A 24,838-nucleotide genomic window follows, 5' to 3' on the forward strand; every position below is an offset into this window, starting at 1 on the left:
TACATGTTTAACACAATATTTTCAACATGATGACATGAGTGAATTTACTCACCAAGTATCACAATAACATATCAAATGGAACACATGATATTTAGGTTGTAGTGTGGCTCTGGGTAATTTATATATTTCAGTCGAATTGAATCCAAGTTTTGAACGATGAAGCATTTCATTTGGATCACTCTTCTCCTCAGGGGCAACAAAGGAAACATTTGTACGTACATGATAGACAAGACCAAATTTCATTCTGAAAGAGCATGGAGTACTGCTTGGTTAAGCGCCATTTTAACAGTACATGCACTGCCACGCTTCGTTTAAGTTTCGTTGCACATAGACTCCCCTGTGTGTAATGCGCAAATCGGCGCATGATGAATATTGCTATTTGGAAAAGCAGGACAACTGGGAGATGTAACTACAGAAACACGCTGTACATGACTGTTGGAAACATTTGAGCTAGCGGATAAGTTAGACGAAAATTATCATGATAAAAGGCATGCAAAATAGCACAAATTCACTGAAAAATACATTAAATAAGCGAGGATAATTTGAAAAGAGAATGACAAATGAGGAAGGAAGAGAAAGGAAGGAAAACACGAAATAGGATAAAGGAAAATTTTGAGGAAAATTAACAACTACGAATTTTACATTAAAAAAATTCGCAGTGACTTAGCCAGAGAGGAAGATTTACATCAACAAATTTTTGTTCAGGAGATTGTCTATGAGTACATATAGTAAGCAACGTAGAATATACTTGTTAGTGTTCACTCATAAACCCACAAGTCCAAAGGCGACAGAGAATCGAGCAACCCTGCACGTTCCCTGAAAAGCTGCAATAAGCGCAATAGGTCAAACCCACTTCCTAACTGCCAGTATTTGCAAAAGTATACGTCTATCCATCATTGTGGAGGGCACAGTCCCTTAAAATTAGTATTTATCTTCCTCGATCGATCAGTCACTCACTCACACGGAAACTCAACTCCTCGCCGATTGTAATCGCGTAGCGATTCACGACTGTGGATCGAAATAGCTCGCTAAACTATGCCGGAAGGTAGTCCAAAAGCAGTATAGAAAAAATGGATAATTCTGGAGGCCAAAAAACAGCCATTCAGGAAGCGCCATAAAGTACCACCCCCACCGATAAACCAGTAGGCAACTAGGAATGGGCAAATTATAACGAGAAAATAAATAACAAAATTCCGATTAGCCTTATCTTTAGACATACTTCCCACAATTTTACGTCTAAATTTAATTTTCATTATTAAAGGAATAGGAAGATATTTATCATTCGCAGTGTTGATTGAGTATTGAATCTACTTTTTCAAGGAGGCATACTTATTTTTTAGATCAAAACTTGCATTAAGAAAACTTGCACCCATTGAAATTTTAGCATCCCAAAACCTTTCAATTCTTACATGGCTATTAAAACTGCCTAACAGTTCGTTTCTTTTTCCAGACAATTCTGATTATCCGAAAGTATACATCAAATACTTCAATTTTCCCGGATTTTAGTCATTATGATTGTGATATTCCTTGCCATACATTATAACTGGATTGGATCAATGGAATTCAGACTAATTATCAAATAAAACAAAAAAATATTTATCAATTTTATATAATAATATATCAATATCAATTTTACTTATGATAAATTTGAATGTTGGTTGATATGCCAAGCTTTGTCCTAAACAAGTCGAAAAATAAATTTTTGAATGCCACAAGTTTTGCGCTGACGTTTTCTTCCTTTGACCTTCAACTCTAAATTGAGTCACAGGCTATGAGAACGCGAGGATTAAATCTTGTAAAAATTAAATCATTATAAGGACATGCGCAATTTTATGTCCCACATAAAATGTCCATTTGGGGCAGGTGGACTCATCTCGCAAAGAATAGCTCCGCAAGGAATTTCAGACGGCGGAATTGTCTTATAAACTCCAATTGCGTGCGAGTGTATTTTTTTCTCACTCACCTGTAGACGAAGGGACCGATTTCGTTGAGTTTTGGCTTCTCTGAGTTGTTAAGGAAGCCATCGGGGTTGGTGACGTTGAAAATGTACAGCTTTGTCAGCCGAATGACACCTGGTTTCTGCCAGTAATGGAATCCAAGTGTGCCATTCCTGAGTCGAAGATTCTACGGGAAAAAAGAAAGGCTGAATAGACATACGTGTGGACAATTTTAAATGGTTTAGGAAATGGGTAATTTCTAAATAACTGAACACATGCAATATCAGATCAATCTTGAGGGGATCTTACCAGATCAATCAAAGAGATCAACCTTAAGGAACCCACTAATGATGGAAAGAATCAAAATATATGGCCCATTTTCCCTCTATGCATCCATTTGGAATTGTTTTTACCGGACTAAGTAAGCAGAATACACAACAAATAGCATTAATAAAACTTAGGCAATAAGTAAAATTTCAAGAATTCGGAACTTGAGACTTGCTCTTAGAAAAAGGGCCTTAGGAGAATGGAAAATGTGTATCATTTATTTTGCAAGGTGATTGCACTCTTTGATAAAACATTTCGGTTTTATTTAATGTGTCCGTAACGCTAGGAAAACAGGTTTTTTTGAAAATCTTATGAAAATATCCATGCTTAGAGAATACATACATATTATATACCGCAATCCTTTATGGAATGTACAAACTAAAAATTAATTATTTTATCACATAAAACTTACGGTCTTGTATTAAATTCTTCCATGCTGCAACGTCTTTGGATGCTTACATGTATTTTGACCTTCCATAATCATGCGTTCTTCCATACTGACTCCTCTAACCCTAAGGATTGTGAAAAAAATTGTCTTCTTCAATTGGGACGTGGATTGTTTCTTTGATGTTACAACCATTTCAGAAAAGGTAGTTCAGTGGATACCGTTTTCGACTACCGACCGGAGGGCGCGGATTCAAATCGGGGTGAATATGACCCCCCTTAGGTCCATCCGATTGCAAAGATCTGAGTGAGATGCTGCAATACTTACTTTACCGGATTCATCCACTGACTTGCATTACAATGCAAAACTTTTCAAGCGTAAAAAATATTCGCCATGATCGGAATGCGAACCCAGATCCCTCGATGACCGGCCAGGTGCTTTAGCCAGTTAAGTTTCCGAGGCGTCCTCTTAATTTGTGAAATATTACCCGGTGAATGCGAATGACTTTTTTAAACTTTAAAATTGTTGCATTGTTCACCCATATTATCTTTTGATGACCGGATCCTTCCGTGAAACCATAGGCACACAGACAAAAGAGTGTCCAACCATATTCTGATTGCGTGAATTACACGCCCCGCATGGGTTAGTATTAGTTGAGCTCCATCCTCCCCTAACCTTCAAAACTCTCGAGCTGACGGCTGTAGTATCTTGGTCAAAAGCAAAATAGCATTAATGATGAAAGAACGAGGTTACACTTATCCGCAAAGTGATCACGCAGAAATAGTTACAATAACGCTTTAAATTAGGGAGAAAACTTAAACTGAGGACATTCTTGAATGGATGAAATATTTTGATAAATAAATTTTCATTTGGCTGTTTTTTAGCTCCAATGTTTTCCTTTTCTCTCGAAGCATGTTACAGTACGTGGGACCCCTGATCGATAGATTGAGTCTGCTTTATCCCAGATTACTCTTCCAAAAGAATTCCCTCTAGTATGCTGAAAAATATTCCCAATCGTTAAGCAATGTCTGGAGCGTGTATAATAGACCGGGTAAAAGTCGTCCAACAATTCAGAATCCCTACTTGGGAAGGACGTTTACTGATCATAGCAGTTATTGCTATTACTCGATGGGCAATTCAACTGGAAAAAATTAAATATAGACCTAACAAATTTTCAATTCACTGGCTTTACAGGTACGTTGTTAGCAAACAATAGCTATCTCCCCACTAATCACATTTGTATAAAGAAAAAGGACGCAAAAAACAGACAGACACTGGAAAAATGTAAATCCTTGGATGAAATACATTTTCAAAAAATGAAAAAATTATTTAGTTAATTTAGTATTTTTAATAAAAAATATCAATAGTCACATCGTTCACAGTGTCATTTTCTGCAGGGCTGGATCAGTCTTGAATGAGTAGAATCAAAGACGAAAGACGCGCTCTCTCTCTTTCTTAATTGGAAACAGAGTAGCCCTTGTAGAACGTATAAGTTCTCAACCATTCTAATATAATAATGATATTAGTCACATAAGTAAATCACGTGGATAGAGCCTAAGTTAATATATATTAGTTGATATATATATATATATATATATATATATATATATATATATATATATATATATATATATATGTATGTGTGTGTGTGTGTGGGTCGCAGTAGTCCAGGGGTAGAGTGTTGGACTACTGACCAGAGGACCCGAGTTCGATTCCCAGGCAAGCCCCTGGGCACCTTTAGCTTCACCCAAGCTTTGTGATTTTTTGATACCCGGTCTTCCTGGGAAACCATAACCGGCACAGGGAAATGAACTGGCCCCCCGACCCTGATGTGTGATGGTTAACGCACTGGATTCCCACCCAGTGGGCCCGGGCTCTAATCCCAGCGGCAGATAATTTTCAGTGGTATCCCGATCCCCACCTAAGGTGCTTTGTGGAGAGCACTTTGAGCAAGCACGCTGTCCGTCGGATGGGGCGATAAGCGGCGGACCCCGTGGCGCCTTTCGTTAAGAGTAGGCTAATACCGACGCCGGGTTTCCCTTCACCCTTTATCCTTTTCACTCCACCCCTGATAGCGCAAATGACCTCAGCTGTCGGTCGTCTCCCCTAAATACTACCAAAAAAATATACATGAATATATATACCATAAACAGTAATCAACCCGACGGTCGGTTTGGTAGGTGATGGTAGAGATCACCCAGTACTAAGCCCGACGGCGTGTGAAATTCACACTTCAGGGTAGGGAGGCCAGTTCCTTTCCCTGTGCCGGTTATGGTTTCCCAGGAAGACCTGTTACCCGAAAAATCACATAGCTTGGGTGGAGCTGCAGGTGCCCAGAGACTTGGCCTGGAATCAAACCCGGGACACTCCGGTCAGTCGTCTAATGCTCTACCCCCTGGACTACCGCGACCACGATATATATATATATACATATATATATATATATAAATATAAATAAATATATATATAAATATAAATATAAATAAATATATATATATATAAATATATATAAATATATATATATATAAATATATATATATATAAATATATATATATATATATATAAATATATATATATATATAAATATATATATATATATATATAAATATATATATATATATAAATATATATATATATATATATAAATATATATATATATATATATATAAATATATATATATATATAAATATATATATATATATATATATATATATATATATATATATATATATATATATATATTTATATATATATTTATATATATATATATATTTATATATATATACGAGGGTCATCCGGAAAGTAGTACCCGTTCGGAAATAAAGACACAAAAGTAAATATTAACAAACATAAAAAATTTTATTTGAAAGAGGATACTTTAAACTACTTCTCAACATAATCTCCAAGCAAATTAAGGCATTTGTCATAACGTGTGACAAGTTTCTGTATTCCTGCTGCATAGTCCTTCGCCGCCAGCTCATTGAGATACGCGAGGGACCCATCTTGCACAAATTTTTGCATAATGCAGATGGTGTTTAACAATTTCATGAACAATTGTTCGAGAAACATTGGGAAAATGCTCACAGATGTCATCAATTGTGACGCGCCGATCGTTCCTCACGAATTCGTCAACTGAGCTCACCAGTTGGTCTGTAATGACAGACGGTCTCTCCGAACGCTCATCGTCGTGTGTGTTCCCCCTCCCCATGTTGAAGTTGCGACACCACCGCCGAACAGACGACTCGTCCATTACATTGTCTCCATACACCTCCTTTAATTGGCGATGAATATCACATGGGCGAACGTTTCTTGCATTGAGGAATTTAATCACTGCCCTCACTTCACAACTGGCGGCGTTCTCAATTTTTTTAAACATTGTAAACAATCACAGAAACAACACAGGCAATGCTAGCGTCACACAACTTGGCTCAGAGAAGGCAGACAAGCCACTGAAGCTATCTGACCTCGTCCAGCGGCTACTCGCGTCGTCAGCACTTCATGCGGCACGAACGGGTACTACTTTCCGGATGACCCTCGTATATTTATATATATATATTTATATATATATATATACATATATATATATATATATACATATATATATATATATATATATATATATATATATATATATATATATATATATATATATATATTTATATATATATAAATATATATATACATATATAAATATATATATATATATATATTTATATATATATATATATTTATATATATATACATAAATAAATATATATATATATATATATATATATATATATATATATATATATATATATATATATATATATATATATATATATATATATATTTGTTGAAATATTCTTTCTATTTCGTGGTGAAGGTTATATATTTCATGACTACTTAAAAGTCCTCATCTTTGATTACAATTAATAAGTCAGTCCTCCTATCGGCTATTATTTACATCATTACTTTCCTTTCACGTGCTAATATTTTCACGCTCCATGAATCTCACCCGGGATCTTCCCTTATTTCTCTTTCAATACACGTTTTCTTCCACGGCCGCGCTTAACAAGCTATCTTGATTATATTATGATCCCCATAAAAGGCCCTACCATCTTCCCTTAAATGAAATTTATAGATTTCTTTCCTCTTTCACTTATCGTGCATCCTCAGACACCCTGCCCCAACATTTGATACATATCACTCTCTATTAGCAACGCACTTCCATTGCTTGCCGACCTTCCTTCTCCTGCTGCTTCCACCGTTCATGCCTCCTATTTTTAAATAACTATATTGCATGTATTCCATACCCATCGAATAGATACTTGATATTGTGCAATCTACTCATTTTATATCTCATTATATTTATTTTTGCTTTTAGTGACATTCCTTCTTATACAAGATCGCCACGGCTCACTTAATGGCTGGGCTCACCATACCGTTTTTTTTATTGATTAGTATGTTGCCAATGGAAGGGATTTTTTTGGTAGTGAATGGATGAGCCAGAGGAAATACCGACTACGAACCAGTCGGAGTCTCACTTTAGCAGGTATTTCAAGAGCCTAATATTGTTATAATTGCTATGAGTATTTCTATATATACCATTACTATTGCTAGGATACTATACAATTGCTATAGTTATAATTACTATAGGCATTGTACGAATGAGGGTAATGCCTTGAAACTGATGCCTTTCGAACCTGTGCTCCTTTACTTTCACGTATTATCAATCAATCCACAAATATCTTAGATATTCACCTCTCGCCCCAAATGAAGAATACAATCTTCTCCCACGTCCGCCAGGTACTTCTACCCCTTCTACCAGGTACCGACACTGCTCGGTTTAGCCCCTGGAACACCTCAAGCGTGGAGGTTAAAATTATAAATGCGAGCGAAATGATTTGTGCCAGGAGTGGAAAAGCGCTACAAATGTCTTCATTGAGTTTTACCCTGCCACTCGAGCTAATTCTCTTCTTTCTCAGGCCATTACTTATTTTTATTCATTACCTTCAAATTCCAATTATCATTCAACTTCTTCAATTTATCGAGTAACCTCTTCGGATCCTTCATATGTGGAAGACTATTAATTGTCAATCTCTCCTCGAAATCTCGAAATGAAGACAAAATACCTGTACATCCAAACTTTCTCCTTACATCACCGGTAGAACACACTGAATTTTTTCTCTCCATAAATTAACACTGGTCCCTTTGGTTTTATATTATTTTATTTTTGTGATTTACCTTTAAGGTCAATATTCGCCTCTGCAAAGGCCTCATCATAAAACGATGCTCGACTGCTTCTGGTCTCTGTTTGATTTCTCGATGGGTGATCACGTGAACACATCGTACCTCCATCTCGTACCTCCACCTCCTCTGCCACCTCGTACCTGTACCAATATATAACAATGGCAGTAGTTGGCTCAAACTCATTGAGTGTTACTCGTTGCGATAAACTTTATCATAAGATAAAAGGTCTATAGGATTGACCACTGTTATTTCCTTTCCTAACGCAATCGCTGAAAATCCGTTCCTCATTATCTTCTATTCCGTTCTTCTTACCCCAATGAACAAAAATATGAGTTCCCGGGCAGATTCGGACGACACTGTCGGGGGTTTTTAGTGCCGGAAACCAAGCCGTTGGTATAAGAGGAATGTACTGTAACTTTCTGTGGCGAAATTAGTAAACTACTCGAAATTACCCAAAATACGCAAAAGAAGAGCCAGACCTGGATTTAAGATTTCAAGGTGGAGTGGAATGAAGAATTTGAGACGGAACTTTCCAGCGCAAAACCTAATAGTTGCTTTCCACTGCACACGTCTATCGAATAGTATGTGGGTCACCAAGGAAACCAGTTTAATTGTTTGTCATGCGAGTCTCCAACGGCAATCAATAAAACTACATTTTGATGAAACTAGTTGTGCCTAAAGAAGGAACAGTGTAAAAATTAATGAAGAATTTCATAAGTTCGGAAGCATTCCTATTTTTTGAAATCCTTTTATCCTTCCCTTTTCCTTATTTACCCTCCAGTTCCCTTCTGTTAACGAAGCCGAAACAGTCGAAACAGTTCAACGGCCGTGTAAAGTGTTATTTTCTATATGTTATAGGTGTTAAGTGTCCTAGAGTTTGCTTCGCGAGGCGGCAGGAGAAAGGTAAGACGCCGGTATTAAAAAGCTACTTACAAGGATGCAACAAGTGATTGATCGTCAAAGCAACTATGTAGAAAAATAGCTAAATGTCCAACCTTTCCAACGATGTACGCAAAGTTGAGAATAAATTTGATTTTTCATGAAAAAAATAGGAGACCTTACTTTTCGAATCGCCCTCGCGTGTATATACACATATGCTTATATACATAAATATATATATATGTGTATATATATATGTTTATATATATATATAAACTAGTACTTCTGTTTCCTCCGAGGAAGACGGAGCTAAATTCCATCCAAATTATTAAGAAATAACGTGTGAGTGTTCTTTTTATGCGTTCTTATACTGTTTGTTGCTGTCCAAGTTTTTTATTCGACACTTCCGTGTTACTTCGGCGAAATCATCTATATATATATATATATATATATATATATATATATATATATACATATATATATATATATATATATATATATACACATTCAAACACGAAATCCCGCCAAACGGCGAATAAATACTCATATATGCAGAAACAGATTAAAGGAAAAGGGATAGGAACACACATAAAGGACGAACACAATAGAGGTGGGGAAGGCGGAATCGAACGGATCACAAGAGTAAAAATATTTCCTTGACCTTCTGTATATATGAGTATATATATATATATATATATATATATATATATATATATATATATATATATATATATATATGTATATATATGTGTGTATATGTATATGTATATCTATATATATATGTATATATATATATATATATATAAATACATACATACAAATAGACATGTGGAAACCAAAACTCGCCAACGTTACCCATGTCGGTCAGTTCGCACGGAGGCGCGCCTTTCCCACTGGCTGCTTTTACTGCATGGCGAGCAAGGGAAACGGGTTGAGGAGTGGCAGGAATCCGGGGTAGAAGCACTCGGTTCCGTTTCCGAGCGCCCGGTGAATAGGAAACGTCGGATGATTTCAAGATGTAATTAGGCCACGACCGACGGACCTACGCACCTCGTTCGCATGCCTATTGCAATTGAATTAAATTGTTCAATAATAGTGGACTAGTGGTCGGAGGTAGGTTTTGGTGGACTTTAAAGAACACTTCATATTTTCTAAGAGACAATTACCACCATGAAAATACTTCATGCGCTCTACTAACTCGATTTAGAGACCCAAAATATTTATTCTCTTCCTATCTCCATCTCGTTACCCAACATTCTCCTCTCTATTGATCTCCAGCACATTTGTCTATCCTCTTTCCGTTTCTCCCAGCAACTGTAAGGGTAATGGACACATTTACCCAGACCGGTCCTGGTTGTTCCGATTAATCTGGTAATCAGAATATTACACAGCTTAGATTTTGTCAAAGGTACCCCGTGGAGTAACCTCAATTATTCATTCGGTCCAGAACACACCTGATAACAATCATATATACTATATGTTAGGTTAGATTTAGTTCAACAACAAACTTCAATATTGATTGAATTGAGCTCTTACGGCTAATAGTATTGTATAAATGAAAAACTCAAATAGCCGTAAACTTTTCACGGCTATTAAAAGTTTTCATTTATTCTACAAACTCCAAAATTGAAATTGGGATATGGTTTAATATGAGCTTAATACGGTCTCCCTCTTACTTTATTTACCGTTTGTTTTCTTAACTATATTTTAATTTATTGGTATAATTGAGATCAATCTCGTACATTTTAAATTAGAAATAAATATTAGCATTTGCAAGTATATGCATTTTTAAAATATGGACGGGATTTGTGAAGGATCGCCAGTGACAAACTTAGAAATGTATGCCTCTCTTTCGCGAAGACTGAATGTGAGATCACCAAAGGTCAACTAGCAACGGAATATTTGTGGAAAATATGGAGGTTAAACCGAGTCAACGCGGAGAAAGCTTAGCTGAAAGGAATGCAATAGAAAACTGGAATGCGTGACGTTTTTAACAAATGGTGTTCTTAATTATGATGTCAATTATCATGTTCCTTTTAATTTATAGTTTTATTAAAACTTTATATTAAAATTGAATTAAAATTAGAATTTACGAAGAATGGAAATTCCAATCATTTAATTCATACATTTCCCTAAAAATAAACGATAGGCGTTAATATTTCTAAGTTATATTACACATAACTTTATCCCAGAAGTTCTTTACAGATGAGCAAGGCAGTATTTAAGACTTAAACGATATGAGTTAAATTTTGTAGTTATTGCCTTTTTAATTAAAAAAATACCCCATTAAATCCATACGCACAGTGTGCGAACCACTGGATGTAGTAGAAGAAAGAATTTACCTTGAGGATGATGTAGTCCAGCCACGGGAAGTATGCGAGGACGATGCCGATTATGAGTGATATGACACCCACAATGATGAGGGTGAGACGACCTGCACGCCAGGAAAAAGAAGAGATTGTTAATTTCAATAAAACAATTGAGATCAATTGAGTTGTTCATTATTTCGGTAACCACTGGCAGTTACCCCACAAGCAATAGAGCCCCCCCCACTATTTAAGCCATGGGTATTTTGTATAGGGAGCACGTAGGTTCACCGGCCGAATCACATCTCGTGCCTACAGAAGTGAAATAAGTGCAAGTGGAATTAAGCAATCTTCATCTATTTGGGCAGCAGTATAACATATGGTTGAAGAAATTTAACAAAAACAAGCGAGAAACAGCTAAAATCTAGGAATGTGCTCATTAAAAAGAGGCAGCTCCTGTGATCGAAGAACCTGACTTTGCAGACAAGAAGGCATTTCGTCAAAAAGTTCTTATGGAGCATGGCACTTCAGAAATATGGAACATTGGAAAAGTGAACCATCAAAGAATAGAAGCCTCTAAAACATGACGCTTGAGGAGAACATTAACGTGCAAACGGACAGATAGAGTGAGCAACGAGGGAGTAATGTACACTTCCATAGAAGAGTAAAAGAGGAAAGGAGGATAGGGAGAACTTTACGGAAAAAACTATATGGATTGAATAGACCATGAGAAACGGTTCACACTACGATTATCAAAAAAAAAATGACTGTTAAGTCACTAAGACCACTTCCTTACAAAATTTGGGAGGCATAAATGAACTTGTACCGTTTCTTTTTCTATGCGAGAAGAACCAATTCAGAGATGACCACCAAAATTTGTGCGTAAATAGACTTCCACTCCTGAACAGATTTCACGGGAGATTTTATTACATGGTTGTTCTTCATGACATGAAAATAAAGCGGGAAGAGTTTGGAATCAACAATCAACAAATAGAACATAATTTTTGGCTTCAAAAACGGATTTATATTAGAGATTATTTGCTTTGAAAGAATCCATAAGTGATTTCGCCACAAAATAAATCCTCGTGGTCTTTTTTTCCGAAGTGCTCCCTCAATACGGGAAATCCCTTATGCTAATAATGATTCGAGACGATTTAAGTGACGCAGCAGAAGCCTTCAGGGAACGATAACAATACCACGCAACCCAGCCTAGTGGAGTATGGCAGAGGGGCACTATGTCATCAGCTACGAATAAAGAGGGGTAACATCGGTTAAGTATTCAATGTTGTTAATACATTAATATGCCCCTCAACTTGTGCTGTGGTCACACATTGAGCGAAAATAAAAGGATTTTATTTTAATTCTGGACAGGTTCTCTCTTTGTTTGGTTATTTTCTTACCCACAGGTGAAAAGGCTCCGAAATCCGAAACACGGATGATAAGAGAGAAAGGTTAGAAATAATTACTCAAAATTGATCAAATCTCGGAGAACAAAAATATTTTTGCGTGCGAAAGGAAGTATACTTGGTGACATGACAATCCAATGGCATTTTTGATCTTACTTTATAGTCTAAAAGAGTCACGGATTTGTCAAGTATATAACGGAACGAAGTAGCAGCTTCATGGTCAAAACTCTTAAAAGAGATATAAAATAACGTCCTCTTTATTACCAATCTGTTAATTGAAATTTTCAGGAAGATTCTATAGATTTTACATGTAAAATGACTAATCAAACTTTATAACCATACACCATAGTAAAACACAAGAATTACAATGAGTGTAGCATAAAAACTTGGCCTTGAGAAAGAGGAGCTGCATTTGCGTGAGGGTATGATTGCGCATCGGCCCAAGTAGGGAGCACCTGATTGGCACAGTAAGTACCCTTTTCATAAAGGATTGAAATGCTTGCTATTTCACCACCTATAAAATGGAACTTTCCATCAGAAGAAGAGAAATAAGCATGATATTATTTTCTAGAATTACTAAAAACGAAAATCAAAATAGATAACGAGTCCGTAACTAGGGTCTAATACATATAATACCACCCCTCACGAATTATGCGGCGTGGTTATCTCCCAGCATAGGGGAAATGAATATGTCTTATGAACTCGACTCGTTAAGTTTAAGATTTTCAATGTACAATATCTTGTATTTAAGAAACAATTTAAATTCATGGGCGCGCTTTTTGAAAAATTTTACTGAGATCTCTTTAACTTCGTTGGATGTAGATGTTTTAATGCGAAAGATTTAATCAACGGCTATGCTGAGTTCGATCACTTCACTGGACGTATCGGTCGGTTACTCCGCTCACACTTCACGTATCATCTACGAGTAAATCATACAAAAACCAATGCATGATAAACTTCATCTTTCGTTTCAATTTTATTTGTGTGTTATACTCTCGAGTTTCAAATTGTACGATAGTTATACATGAGTCAAAAGCTACGCTAACTTTCAAGGTTTTATTACCATTTCATATTTAGTCACAAGAAAATGTTCTCCATTAATGTTACAAATTGAGCGGGCGTAGCAAAGTTTATTTTTGAGACCAATGAAATAATTTTTTGCGCAAGCTGCCAAATAGTCTAAGGCGATTTAACTTTTCTGTCAAATTAGCACCGCATAGATCTGCGGTTGGAGCGCATGCGGCCATTGCGCGTCGTAACAACGCCATTCACGCGGTCAATAAGATGAGTCCTCAATGTTGATTCTATTCGCGTTAGGAATAAAAGCTGTTTTCATGCAAAGTGTTTCAAATTCCCACTTTCCGCGTGATGCATACTCTAATTATAGCGATCACTATTGCGGCAATTTACGGGCACTACGGTTGAACAGATACTCTGAATATTTCTATCGCAAAACCAATATACATTTGAATTCTCTTTCAGGATGAAAATATTACGTGCTTCTAAATAAGACTTTATTAACCTGAACCAAAAGCATAGAATCGGCAGACTATTTTCCTTTTTAATCAGTGCAAAGTGATAAAATTCATTATTTTTTTCTTGTTTCCTTTCCCAAATATTTATGCTGCTTTTATTAATGAGAATACCTTTGGACCTCATTTGATATATCCTGTATTTGAAATGAAATATCGTACATTTTTGTTGTCTGGAAAACTATACGATTTAATTACCGTTTTATCGTGAATCATTTTAAATCCTCCGTCACTGAACTCTATCGTGTCGACTCTCTACGTAATGCCGCGTCTCGAAGCATAAAATTTATGTTGCCGTTTGAGTAAGAAAAACGTTTCAGAGATAGAACATTTTCAATTTATGCACTTTTCTTTGGCAAAAAATGCGTATCGTAAACTCTCCCACAGTTCATTGAAAATCACTTGCAGCAAAGTTTACGACTTCCTTCAGCTACGATTTTTCTTCATTCGGGAGCAGTTATTGTTTTTTGCGTATTTTATGCTCTCTTGCTTCGCATTGTTTTAATACTCGCACAATTTCCGAAAGCTGCCAATTTTCATGGTGGCATTGAAATAAATTACGAAGCTCGTCCACCAAATATTAGTTACTGATCCTAAGATTCAAGGGAAATGTTGAATAGGAATGGACTGCCAAAGGGAGTCAAGGTACAGCATGACGTTGTCCCACGGAAATTGGCGTAAAGGGATGGTGAGTCAGTTAAAAAGGAAGCAAACTGGTATCAGATATGAATAAGGAGCTTCAAGTGGTTAAACAAAGGCGTGGAAGAATAAATCGAAAACTCTTTGGGAATGATGCACTTACATGCACACAAAACGCGCAATGCTACTAGATACGAATTATACGACAACAGTGGTTTAAGCTTTACCTGCTGTTTCAAAGAAACTACGCACGATTTACATGCGATTGAAGCATATCGATTAGGTATCGTACATGCAAATCGCATCTTGATCGATAGTGAACTCTTTTAAATGTATGTCTCGTAAATCGTACTCGAAAGTATGTTTCACGCAAAATTTAACCTTCAAAGTGGACACCTACAGTGAAGTAGAGAGTCAAAGTCTACTGCGTTGATGGCCGGTTTAGTCTGAAAGGATCCATAGTGCCAATCGAGATAAAAATGGAGGAGGATATCAAACGTGACCATTTTTTTGCCCCCCTATTATGCAGTTCTTGCCGTCAAGTGACTCGGCTAACGCGAACAAAAGATTCACGAGCCCCGTTATCTTACCCTTTTTGTATGAGATTTCGGAATGATAGAAGTGGTACCTCTAGAAAAGGACTGCCAAACAACTATTTCATCATTAACAATTCTTTGTTCCTTCAAGCTACCAGCGAACTTCCGTCAAACGTAGTATCTTTTACTTCGGTCCCATCCCGTCCTTCATCTTTCCTTCGCTACGTAACATTAATAATCGTGTGGTGGGAAGAGTTATAAAATATATTTGTTGGCTTGAATGGAGAGAACAAGACATGAGTTTCAATTTAATCTTTTTCAGCCTTGTGCATGACCTTCCAATTTGCATACCTACAAACAATATTCACGCGCGCTCCCGCCAACGCGAAGGAATAAGTATAATGTCGTCAAATAGAAACGAGTGTTGGTTTCATAAAATTAAATATTCACGAGGATTCTTGACGTAAATGTCTTTTTGCACGAGTCATTTTTCTGCACAGGTCGTGCTGATGTTGTTTCGCGCAAAACTTCGAGTGAACATATGAAAAAGACTCGTGTAGAATGTATTAATCCGAAGGATTTCCTACGGAGTCTTCCAATATGAGACTGATCAAAGGCTCTCTGCTTATCGCGCAAGAACTCGAGACTAATTTTTTGTTAACAACTGCGCAACACCATCCCTGAGGGACTTTTTGTTTATATTCGTTTAAGGGCGACTGAGGTGTTATTTTCTTGATGACTGAACCAAGGACAGTCAAATATTTTGCACGGTGGGTACACAACGCAGCTAAAATTGACGATCAAGTCCTCTACTTGATCTGTCTCTCTCAATCTACTGAAGTCCTCTCTCAACTTGAAACTTTGATACAAAACTATTCACGAGCATGGATTAACGAAAAAACAAATGACACACTTAATTTCTCTCGAGCACTACGCCCACGCTTGATCAACAGATGTTCTCTGGAAATGTGTTTTGTTTCATTTCACGTCATGCCACATATCTTATTACCGACAGAAATAAACAGACAAAGCGGAATAAACCATTTTCGAATATATTTATTATGGATGCTAAGATTACATCCAATAGCTCAACTTAAGTGCGGTAAGGATGGCTAAAAATACTCTCAATGAGGTATTGAGATACATCTATTAAAAAATCTTCACATCTCGAGCAAAAAAAAATACGTTCATTAAAGTGAGTAATGAGCACTGAAACTTCATTTGTCGTAGCGGTTTTATCGCTTACCCCTTGATCGGTGGTGATTAATCCGACCATTGTTAAAGAGCGAATTATTTCTATGGATTCTCGAATTGCAAGGGCCTTGTATTGCATTCGCACTCCCCGACGTGTGAGCGATTAAATCGTTTCGCGTAAAGGGAGCCTCTGTTCGTCCCGGGACTAATTGGAGCGAGCGAATGATTTTTGCACAATTCTTATCAAGATTGAAGTAGACGAGGAGTGGGAGAGAAGAGGTGGGGGGGGGCACAATGGCTCCGAGCGCAACGAGTGGCTCAAAAGCGTCTCCTCACAAGGATGACGGACAGGGATGGAGGTTACCTGGATGCAACCCCGATGGCTATCGGCCACCAGCAAGGACTGTTAAGGAAGAGGGAAGGAGTGGGAGCGAGATAGAGAGAGAGTTGCCGCCCGCCCCGACCTCGCGATGCACCTGCGGCAAGAGAGGGGCCGGGCGACGCGACGTCGCAACATAAAATCCAACCGCAGTTACCGAAGCAGTTGATTAATAAAGGGTACCGCCGGCGCGTGCCTCTCCAACTCCGGCATCAGGTTTCAAAATATTATTTAGACCCCAGATATAGGCGTCGAAAGGGAAAATACGAAAACATTTTTCTCAGTCCCAAATGCGTCATTCGACGGAACGAGACCGCGTCGACTCCTTCGATATCCTCGATATCGGTAATTCAATCCCGGGAAGTTGGTCTGAACCTCCGCGTCCGACGCAAAATAGAGTATAAATAACGGTCGACGGGGCCTGCCTGCTCTTGAGTACGGGGCATTGGAAAGTTACTTAGAAGCGTTAACGTTTCGGATTACCTTGGGGGAGGGGATGAGAAAGCTATTAAGTGCACTAGTACTCATCGCTCCTTGATTTACGTATTTTTTGTGAGAAACCACACGATGGCTCGTGCTCAAACTCTTGCTCGTCAATCCCCAACGTCGTCATATCGCCGCGGTAACATGGCAAGAGCCTAAAGTCAAGCTGGTCATCAAATGGCGATACTAATTACCAAAAATCATACGAATGCATTGCTGTGGAGAAGAAATAAAAAATTCCTTTATTTATCACAAATGAATCTCAAGGCTTTTTGTCTTGGGTGGGGGAAGAGGCATTCTGAGGTTCTTATACATCTCTAGACCTGCGACGAGCTTCATTTCTACCGAAATCTCTAGTACACAGATGAATATTCATCTGGACTACAACAAAATAAGTGTGAATGTGCAAATGGAATACAAATATGAATGTGTAAGTATATGACAATCTCTGCACGGATTTATATCTTAATAGAATAAAAATAGATCCCTCTCCATAGAATCACCAACATTAGGTAAAACTAAGAATTTGAAAGGTAGAACGCCTCAAAAATAATTAAAACATGACAATAAAAATCTCCACGAAAAAGATAAGAGAGTGGAGAGTGTTGTGATCCAAATATTAATGAATTGTCGTGAATTAAAATGTAGCACACTCCTATTTGTAAAGCGAGTTGGAATGAAATAAATAAATACGAACTGGTGCATTGAACCGATTGCATCATCAACACTTTTTTCTCCGGTTAACCAATATAGATCCGTTTCTCAAAGTCACAATTCAACGAAAAGTGTTCTGAAAATCCCCTTAAATGTGAAATTAAAGTTTCAAGTTTCCATACTGATTAATATAGTCACTTAAAAAATTCTGCCCTCTATGTTACTACAGGCAGATACCGTACGTGGAAGTTAGAAGGACTAATAGAGTAACTTGTAGCTATGAGAAATGGACTATAGGCTGCGGGTGATAGAGGCAGGGTTTTAGGAATGGATCAACGATAAGAGTCCACCTTTGCAGAGTTTTTCAAAATAGATTGGCTCCAGCGTTTTTATATGAAAATGGAAGTAAGACTTCGTAAAAAGGTCGGTAAAAGACAAATGTCCCGTATGATCATAAGGAAAATATGGACTTAGTTATTTGTGATGCAATGAATCAAGGTTCAAGGTATGGAAAAATATAGAATTTGTCTCATTTGATAAATTAATTACCATTGCATATAAAAACCTATATGTTGTTACCTTAAACAGTAAAATAACAGGGCCAGAAATTGTATTCGTTATAAAGGACGACCTAATATCAAAAAACAGTTCAAAATGACCATCATTGGCTAAAAGGATAACTTAGCTGGAAGTTCTTTAAGTAGAATTGCATATTTTATTGCCTTCTAACATTATGCCATTACAATATGCTACAAACATTTCAATCATTTATTCATAAATGCAAAGTTGCTTCTCGCAATAAAAATTGTCCTTCCCTATGAACTATTAGAAGAACCCAACGCCATTGTTCACTAAAGATTTTCCATTAGTCCTATGAAAATAAGTTATAATAATAACTTCATTTGGCTCATCCAGCAAAAACCAATTCAACAGTGGGTTTTTAATGCATATATATTGATATTTATGCAAATAGTTGGAGGAATTACTATTATTTATAGAATATATGGGCATAAATTAAAAGATGACCACATTTTAAAACACTTTCTCGAGTGAATAATCATGAAACTTTCCCACTGCGGGTAAGACGACGCGCGTGCCCTTGGCGGTGAGATAACTTGTGGTCGCCATAGAAGCCGGCAGTTATTCTGTTTATGCGAATGTCTCCTGCGCGCATGGATATCGTCAAGCGGGATTTTCCACCCCGAGATTCCTCAGGTAATCTTCTCAGTAGCTAAGAATCTTTTCATCATTTTTACTCGCCCATCCTGGAAAAACCCCCAGGGTCACATTTGCACGATAGATGCAGACGCATCTCCCCCGCCGATAAAACGTTTTCACCCAGCCGCTTAACACCACTGACGCCATCCCATCGTGTTTATGTCGCACAAGGTTTTCGGAAGTCATTGAAGAGGTGCATCGACTTAAAGATAAGAAGTAAGAGTTCTAATCGTAACTTGAATGAGTAACCAGTGATCCGCCTGTCGTGTCTATGAAACCCAAAATACACTGGTTTCTCATCATTACAAGGCCAAAGGTTCGTCAATCTGCCGCAGGAATTAGAAAAGATTATTATTTCGTAATAAAATCTATTAATAATGAGCAGTAACTAAAATCTAGCTATACGATAAACAATTGATTCACTTTTCATCCCAAAAACTGTAACAAAAAACAGGAAAACATGTTTTCTTACAAGAAAGCACACATCACCTTGATCGTGGTTTAAATTAGATCGGCACTCTTATATCAATTAACCTTTTTTGGGCTTCAAATCATATGCGAGCGCAAATATTGTGCAATTATGCCTAATTGCAACATCTTTCTTTATTTTGCAAAATAAACCTTGGCTCTTGGCCAAACATTGGCCAAAGCACCATTAAACGTTACAAAAGTTTCGGACATGCACAGTGCGCAAATCAATCATTATGCTTAAAAAGAATCTGAACACTCAAATAAGAGAGACATTCGGGTCCAAATTGGTTTTCTCAGTCATCTTAAGTCAAGTACTTATGAATTTAAAAACTTGTTTAAACAGAGATTGAGATCGAATTTCCCATTTGATTTATTCTTCCTCGGATATTTGCACATTTTAATTATGGTAAGAGCAAAACGTAATTGCAAAAGATGACATTAGCACAGATACTGCAATATATCTTTTTAATTTTTCCTCACGATAATAACTAGAAAAAAATGAATTGAGTAGCTTCAGACGTGATGTGGTGGAATTCGAACGTAATAAATAACTGATCGTAGCACTTTTCCACTTGATAATGATTGTCAAGTGGAAAAGTCCTACGATCAGTTATTTATTAGGAAAAAATGGTAGGAGTTCGGGTACGGATTATTTCACAACATGGTGATCCATGAGGATAAACTCGTTATTTGCATTTATTTTTTCTGATGACTTAGGCTGAGTGGTTATCACTATTACCTATATTTTCGTCAGACTAGACAAGGGTGTGGTAGCCTATTTAGGCCCGTGACCAGTAACTGAAAAAGGTTCGATTTCCGGCAAGGTTCGACCTCGAGAATCCCCATGTTAACCCTGCGATGCATGCTATTTCGAGAATTAAATCTTCCTGGGAAACCAAAAGCAACACTGGGAAAGGAACGGGACCCTCTACTCTGCTAATGTGTGAACTACACACGTAGCTGGACTTACGAGGTGAGTTCTAACCTCACTCATTAATTATTAACGCATTAACCTCACTCATTGTTGAAAGATTTGGGGTGGAATTCCCTTGAAAAAGATTAATTTTTAGATTAAATCTAGGTAAACACCACAGCCACCCTCAACAAATACCTCCACAGTCTACACCATGCACTCCACAAACGCGGTTACCCAGAAAAACTCCTACAGAATAAAATCCACCACTCCCACCGACCTCACACACCACAGAAAAACAACCCCATATCTGACGCAGGACTCAATCTTTGCACCACCTATTTTCCCGGATCCCACAGACTGAAAACCTTTCCCGAAGAACTCTTTCCTATTTTACACGACAATGACGCTAACTCATCCTTACTCCCCACAAAGCCCCTCTCTCGCATACAGACGACCCAACAATCTCAAAAACCTTCTGAGATCCACCAAACCTTTAGCACTCCCTCCTGACAAATTTCCTCATATTTCCCCTACTTGCAACCGCCCCCGATGCAAAAAATGTCTGCTTATCAGATCTGCTCCCCTCTTCCCACATCCCCTCATTGCCTCCTCACCTCTTTCCCACGCTAATTGCCTCTCGAAAAACATTATCTATCTTTTGTCACGCAAACAATGCACTCCAGTTTATATAGGCAAATGCATTACCCCCTTATCCATTCGAATGAATAATCACCGCCACTCCTGTAATTCTGCCTCACTCTCTTCTCTTCCTATCCCTTCACACGCAAATTCCCACAACCTTTCCTTCGACCAGTGTTTCTCCATAACCATCCTAGAATCCCTACCCGATTCAACCACCAATATAGAGGTGGGAACTCGCGAATCTTCACATTGCACCCTTCGCACAAGAATCTAATTTATAAAGTGGTCAAGAGAAGAAAGATGCTCGTTCCATTGAAAGTCGTTATGAACGAACAGAAAGCGCTACGTTGGAAATCCCGAGCTGGGGATCGCTGGAAGGGAGAAGGTTGCATGCGCACGACTTATCCTTCTGAACAAAAACAAACAGAGACACACGAAAACCGAGTTGATTCTGACACGGGGGAAATAATTTTAACCTCGCATTACACTAACGGGTAAAACCACGACGCAAAACTCGAGAAAATTTGATTTCACGGCAGAGCGAATGTGAGTTAACCCTCGCACACTTCGTAATCGCAACAGTGAAGGATAATACGTAAGTACCACTAATCCACCTAACCGAAAGTAAAAGGTTTTCAATTGATAAAATCTTCAATCAACCTAATGGTCCATGACTCTACACCCACTGTCATACACTGTCGCCGCGGATTTAACACATTACGTTATGTAGAAAGCACAGGATGCACGGAGATGAGCACCGTTCTGGGATCGCTTTTGATAATTTCCGGACGACGAAAGGGTCACCGTGTGCGAGAGCACGTCAAGAATAATCTCGAGAGACTCCACACGACGCGAAATCCGAATGAATGATGAAAAAATTTGATTCAGGCATGTAAATCACTCATGACGAAAAAATCACTGATGGACGGCTCTGTTAACTTTGTATCCTTCATCACAGCTCACTCAAGGTCGCATGTGATTTAAATCACGTCTTGATTGTAAATATTTCCCCGTGTCTCCCAAGACAAGACGCATATAGGGAATTTACTGTTTTGCAAGTCATCTAAATAGTCTTTTTTCGCTGTTTTAAAATGAATATACTTTAATATTTATTCATGGAATTCATTGCCAAATTAAATAATGCCGGATAATATTAATGAACTATAATTCTGAATGCCTGCGACTAAGCATACTGAAGACTTGACTCTCTGTAAAAAAAATCTAATTTGATTGTTAAATTATAACTTAGTGTACAATACTCTTAGTTGGTAGGTCTTTTCAGGTGTAAAGAAATCTGATAATATCGTTATCCCTTTTTTCAAAATGTTATTTGGTAGGTAACAATATTTTTTACCATATTTATCAGCCCTAAGATTGGTTTTATCATTAAAAAATACCTCTATGCCCCTCACCACGAGTCCAAATCACTGCTACTAAATATTTCTTGTCTCCATCAAAAATCTCCATCTGCCTTGTAGATTAGTACTGCTAATAGATATGCGATATATACTAATATAGAGATTAAGCTAATAATTACTATGCATTATGAGTTGTGGCAGTGAGTATTTCCTCGAGGAATCATTTATTGTGGTAAGAACGAGGGGCCCGTGTATATAACCGAAACCATGAAATCATAATTCAAAATAAAATGACTCTTTTTACTCGCAAGGCACCATTACCTTCTTGTATTTTCCGCACTTTGATCATCAAGAATCCGACGAAAGGTCATGGGGTTCAACCAGCACGCGCTGACAAATAATTGCTCACTTAGGGAACGGATGAGAATAACTTATTTTTTTAGCATAGTGAGGATTTAAGAGTGGTGTCGCCACAGTTACAATCTTTGCGGTTTTCCTTCTGTAACTCTCTCTCCACCACCAGAGGATTTCATTACTTCTATTTACCAAAAATTATTTAAGCTCAACGACTGTTGAGTGACCCGGGGCCAGTTTTTTAGTTCCGATTTCAGCCTAAAATAACGTTTGATTCAGTGAACTAACCACCAATTCTACTCTAATTAACGACTCACGCTTTAGTGCCAAGGACCGTTACTGTTTCACCCAATGATAATGAATTATGCCTTATTTCAGTCATAGGTATGTGAACACCCCATTTCTTTTCATACCTGGCACATTCGTGACCAAATTGCGCGTTACGTAACACATACATTTATCAAGTCAACCAGTGCCACTACAATTTTTTGAAAATATGCAGGTATTTAGAAGTAATGTAAGAAGTGGTTTTGTCTAGAAATTTAAGTGACGCTCAATGGAAATTTTCTCAGTTCTACAAACATTTTGTCTATCATTAGGAACATTGCGACATTGTTCGAATAAGTGGAATACGCGCTCTTAAGTCTCGAAAAGAGAAGCCCAGAGTCAGATTTAAGAATGATATGATTTAAATACGACTGAATATTTGTATATCGCGTTAATACTTGTAGTTAAAATTGCAGAGAAGAACAGAGACGGCTTTAAAATCATGTTATATAACCATAGTAATATTAGCATGTGGACTTAAAGACATAGTTGATAAAACCGGAACACCTAAACTGCCGTTCTTGTATTTTTGCGTTCATACACGATACAAACTCCCATCATTGCCTTACACCTAGAAAATTGGGTCATTACTTCATCAAGTGCATTGTTTTGATTAATCCAGGAGCAATTTTTGTGGAGTTAATTAACTACAGAAAGGTAATCCAGATTTCCTAATCACCAATCAAATACCCACGGCGTTACCGCACCCATTTGTAACATCACCCTTGGTCAACTTTAATGATTGCCAAGAGTTTTCCTTAGGAACAAGAAAGAAATAAGTGCTGCGATGCACTTACGGAGAAATCTCGATAAAAAATAATATACGGTTCATGACACATGTCAAATGCCTTCACTTCCTAATCGATATTGATGTGCACTTGGTTTTCATTGCCTCACAAATAATTTCACAGCGTTGATAAAAAAAATTCTTCTGAGAAAAGTATTAAAGGCTCACTGTGTGTGCTACCTGAGCTTTTACTGCGTCTCCGCTTAATCTTCTACTCATATTTATGCGAAATTAAGAGCGATTAATTGTAGCAAAAAAAATATTGATGACCTATGAACTGCATCGCAGTAAAAACATTTGTAACGTAAGTTGAAAAAAATAGGTGACAGAAATGTTTCCCTTGGCTAAGACCCAAATCATCCGGTGGAAGAAAAAAATAGGCGATATGATGACAGGCATAAATGTGGGAGAAAACAAAATATTTCGCCAGACTAATGACAGCTAATCACACGCTCAGTGAGGTACGACGTGAAAAAACATTTCCAGTCATCTATTCCTGAAAATCGTAACTATTAATTTATAAAATTCAACCCTTACTGTCTTATAAGTGGATACCTGCATAATTTACACAAATATGGTTTGTAAGAGAGGGTGAAAATTTGAATTGATGAGACATTTGAAAGGAGTTAGTAAAAATTTCCAATTAAACAAAAAAAAACATTTCGGGGTTAATACAGAGCTACCATATTTCCCATGCACAGAAGCCCAAATTTCTCAAAGTTATTTCCCAAAATCATGGAATAACCTTCAACGGAATTTGACGTCAAGCAAGTTAAATGTTTTCGATCAAATGAGGATAAGTACATTTTCTAGGTTTATTTATGCACACGTGGGAGATATAAACGTCTATTTTTAGAAATGTATGGATTGGTGT

General features: G+C 37.4%; 1 protein-coding gene across 1 annotated transcript in view; it reads right to left on the reverse strand.

Annotated features, from left to right (window-relative positions):
- Positions 1-24,838, reverse strand: part of LOC139688032 (scavenger receptor class B member 1-like) — a 208,836-nt gene that overhangs the window by 116,504 nt on the left and 67,494 nt on the right. The window contains exon 3 of the mRNA XM_071585434.1: positions 1,964-2,124. Within this exon, the coding sequence (XP_071441535.1) occupies positions 1,964-2,124 (161 nt within the window). The remainder of the gene's footprint in view (positions 1-1,963; positions 2,125-24,838) is intronic.

The sequence above is a fragment of the Hetaerina americana genome, unplaced genomic scaffold (assembly GCF_022747635.1).
Source record: "Hetaerina americana unplaced genomic scaffold, ioHetAmer1.1.p SCAF_2, whole genome shotgun sequence".
NCBI lineage: Eukaryota > Metazoa > Arthropoda > Insecta > Odonata > Calopterygidae > Hetaerina > Hetaerina americana.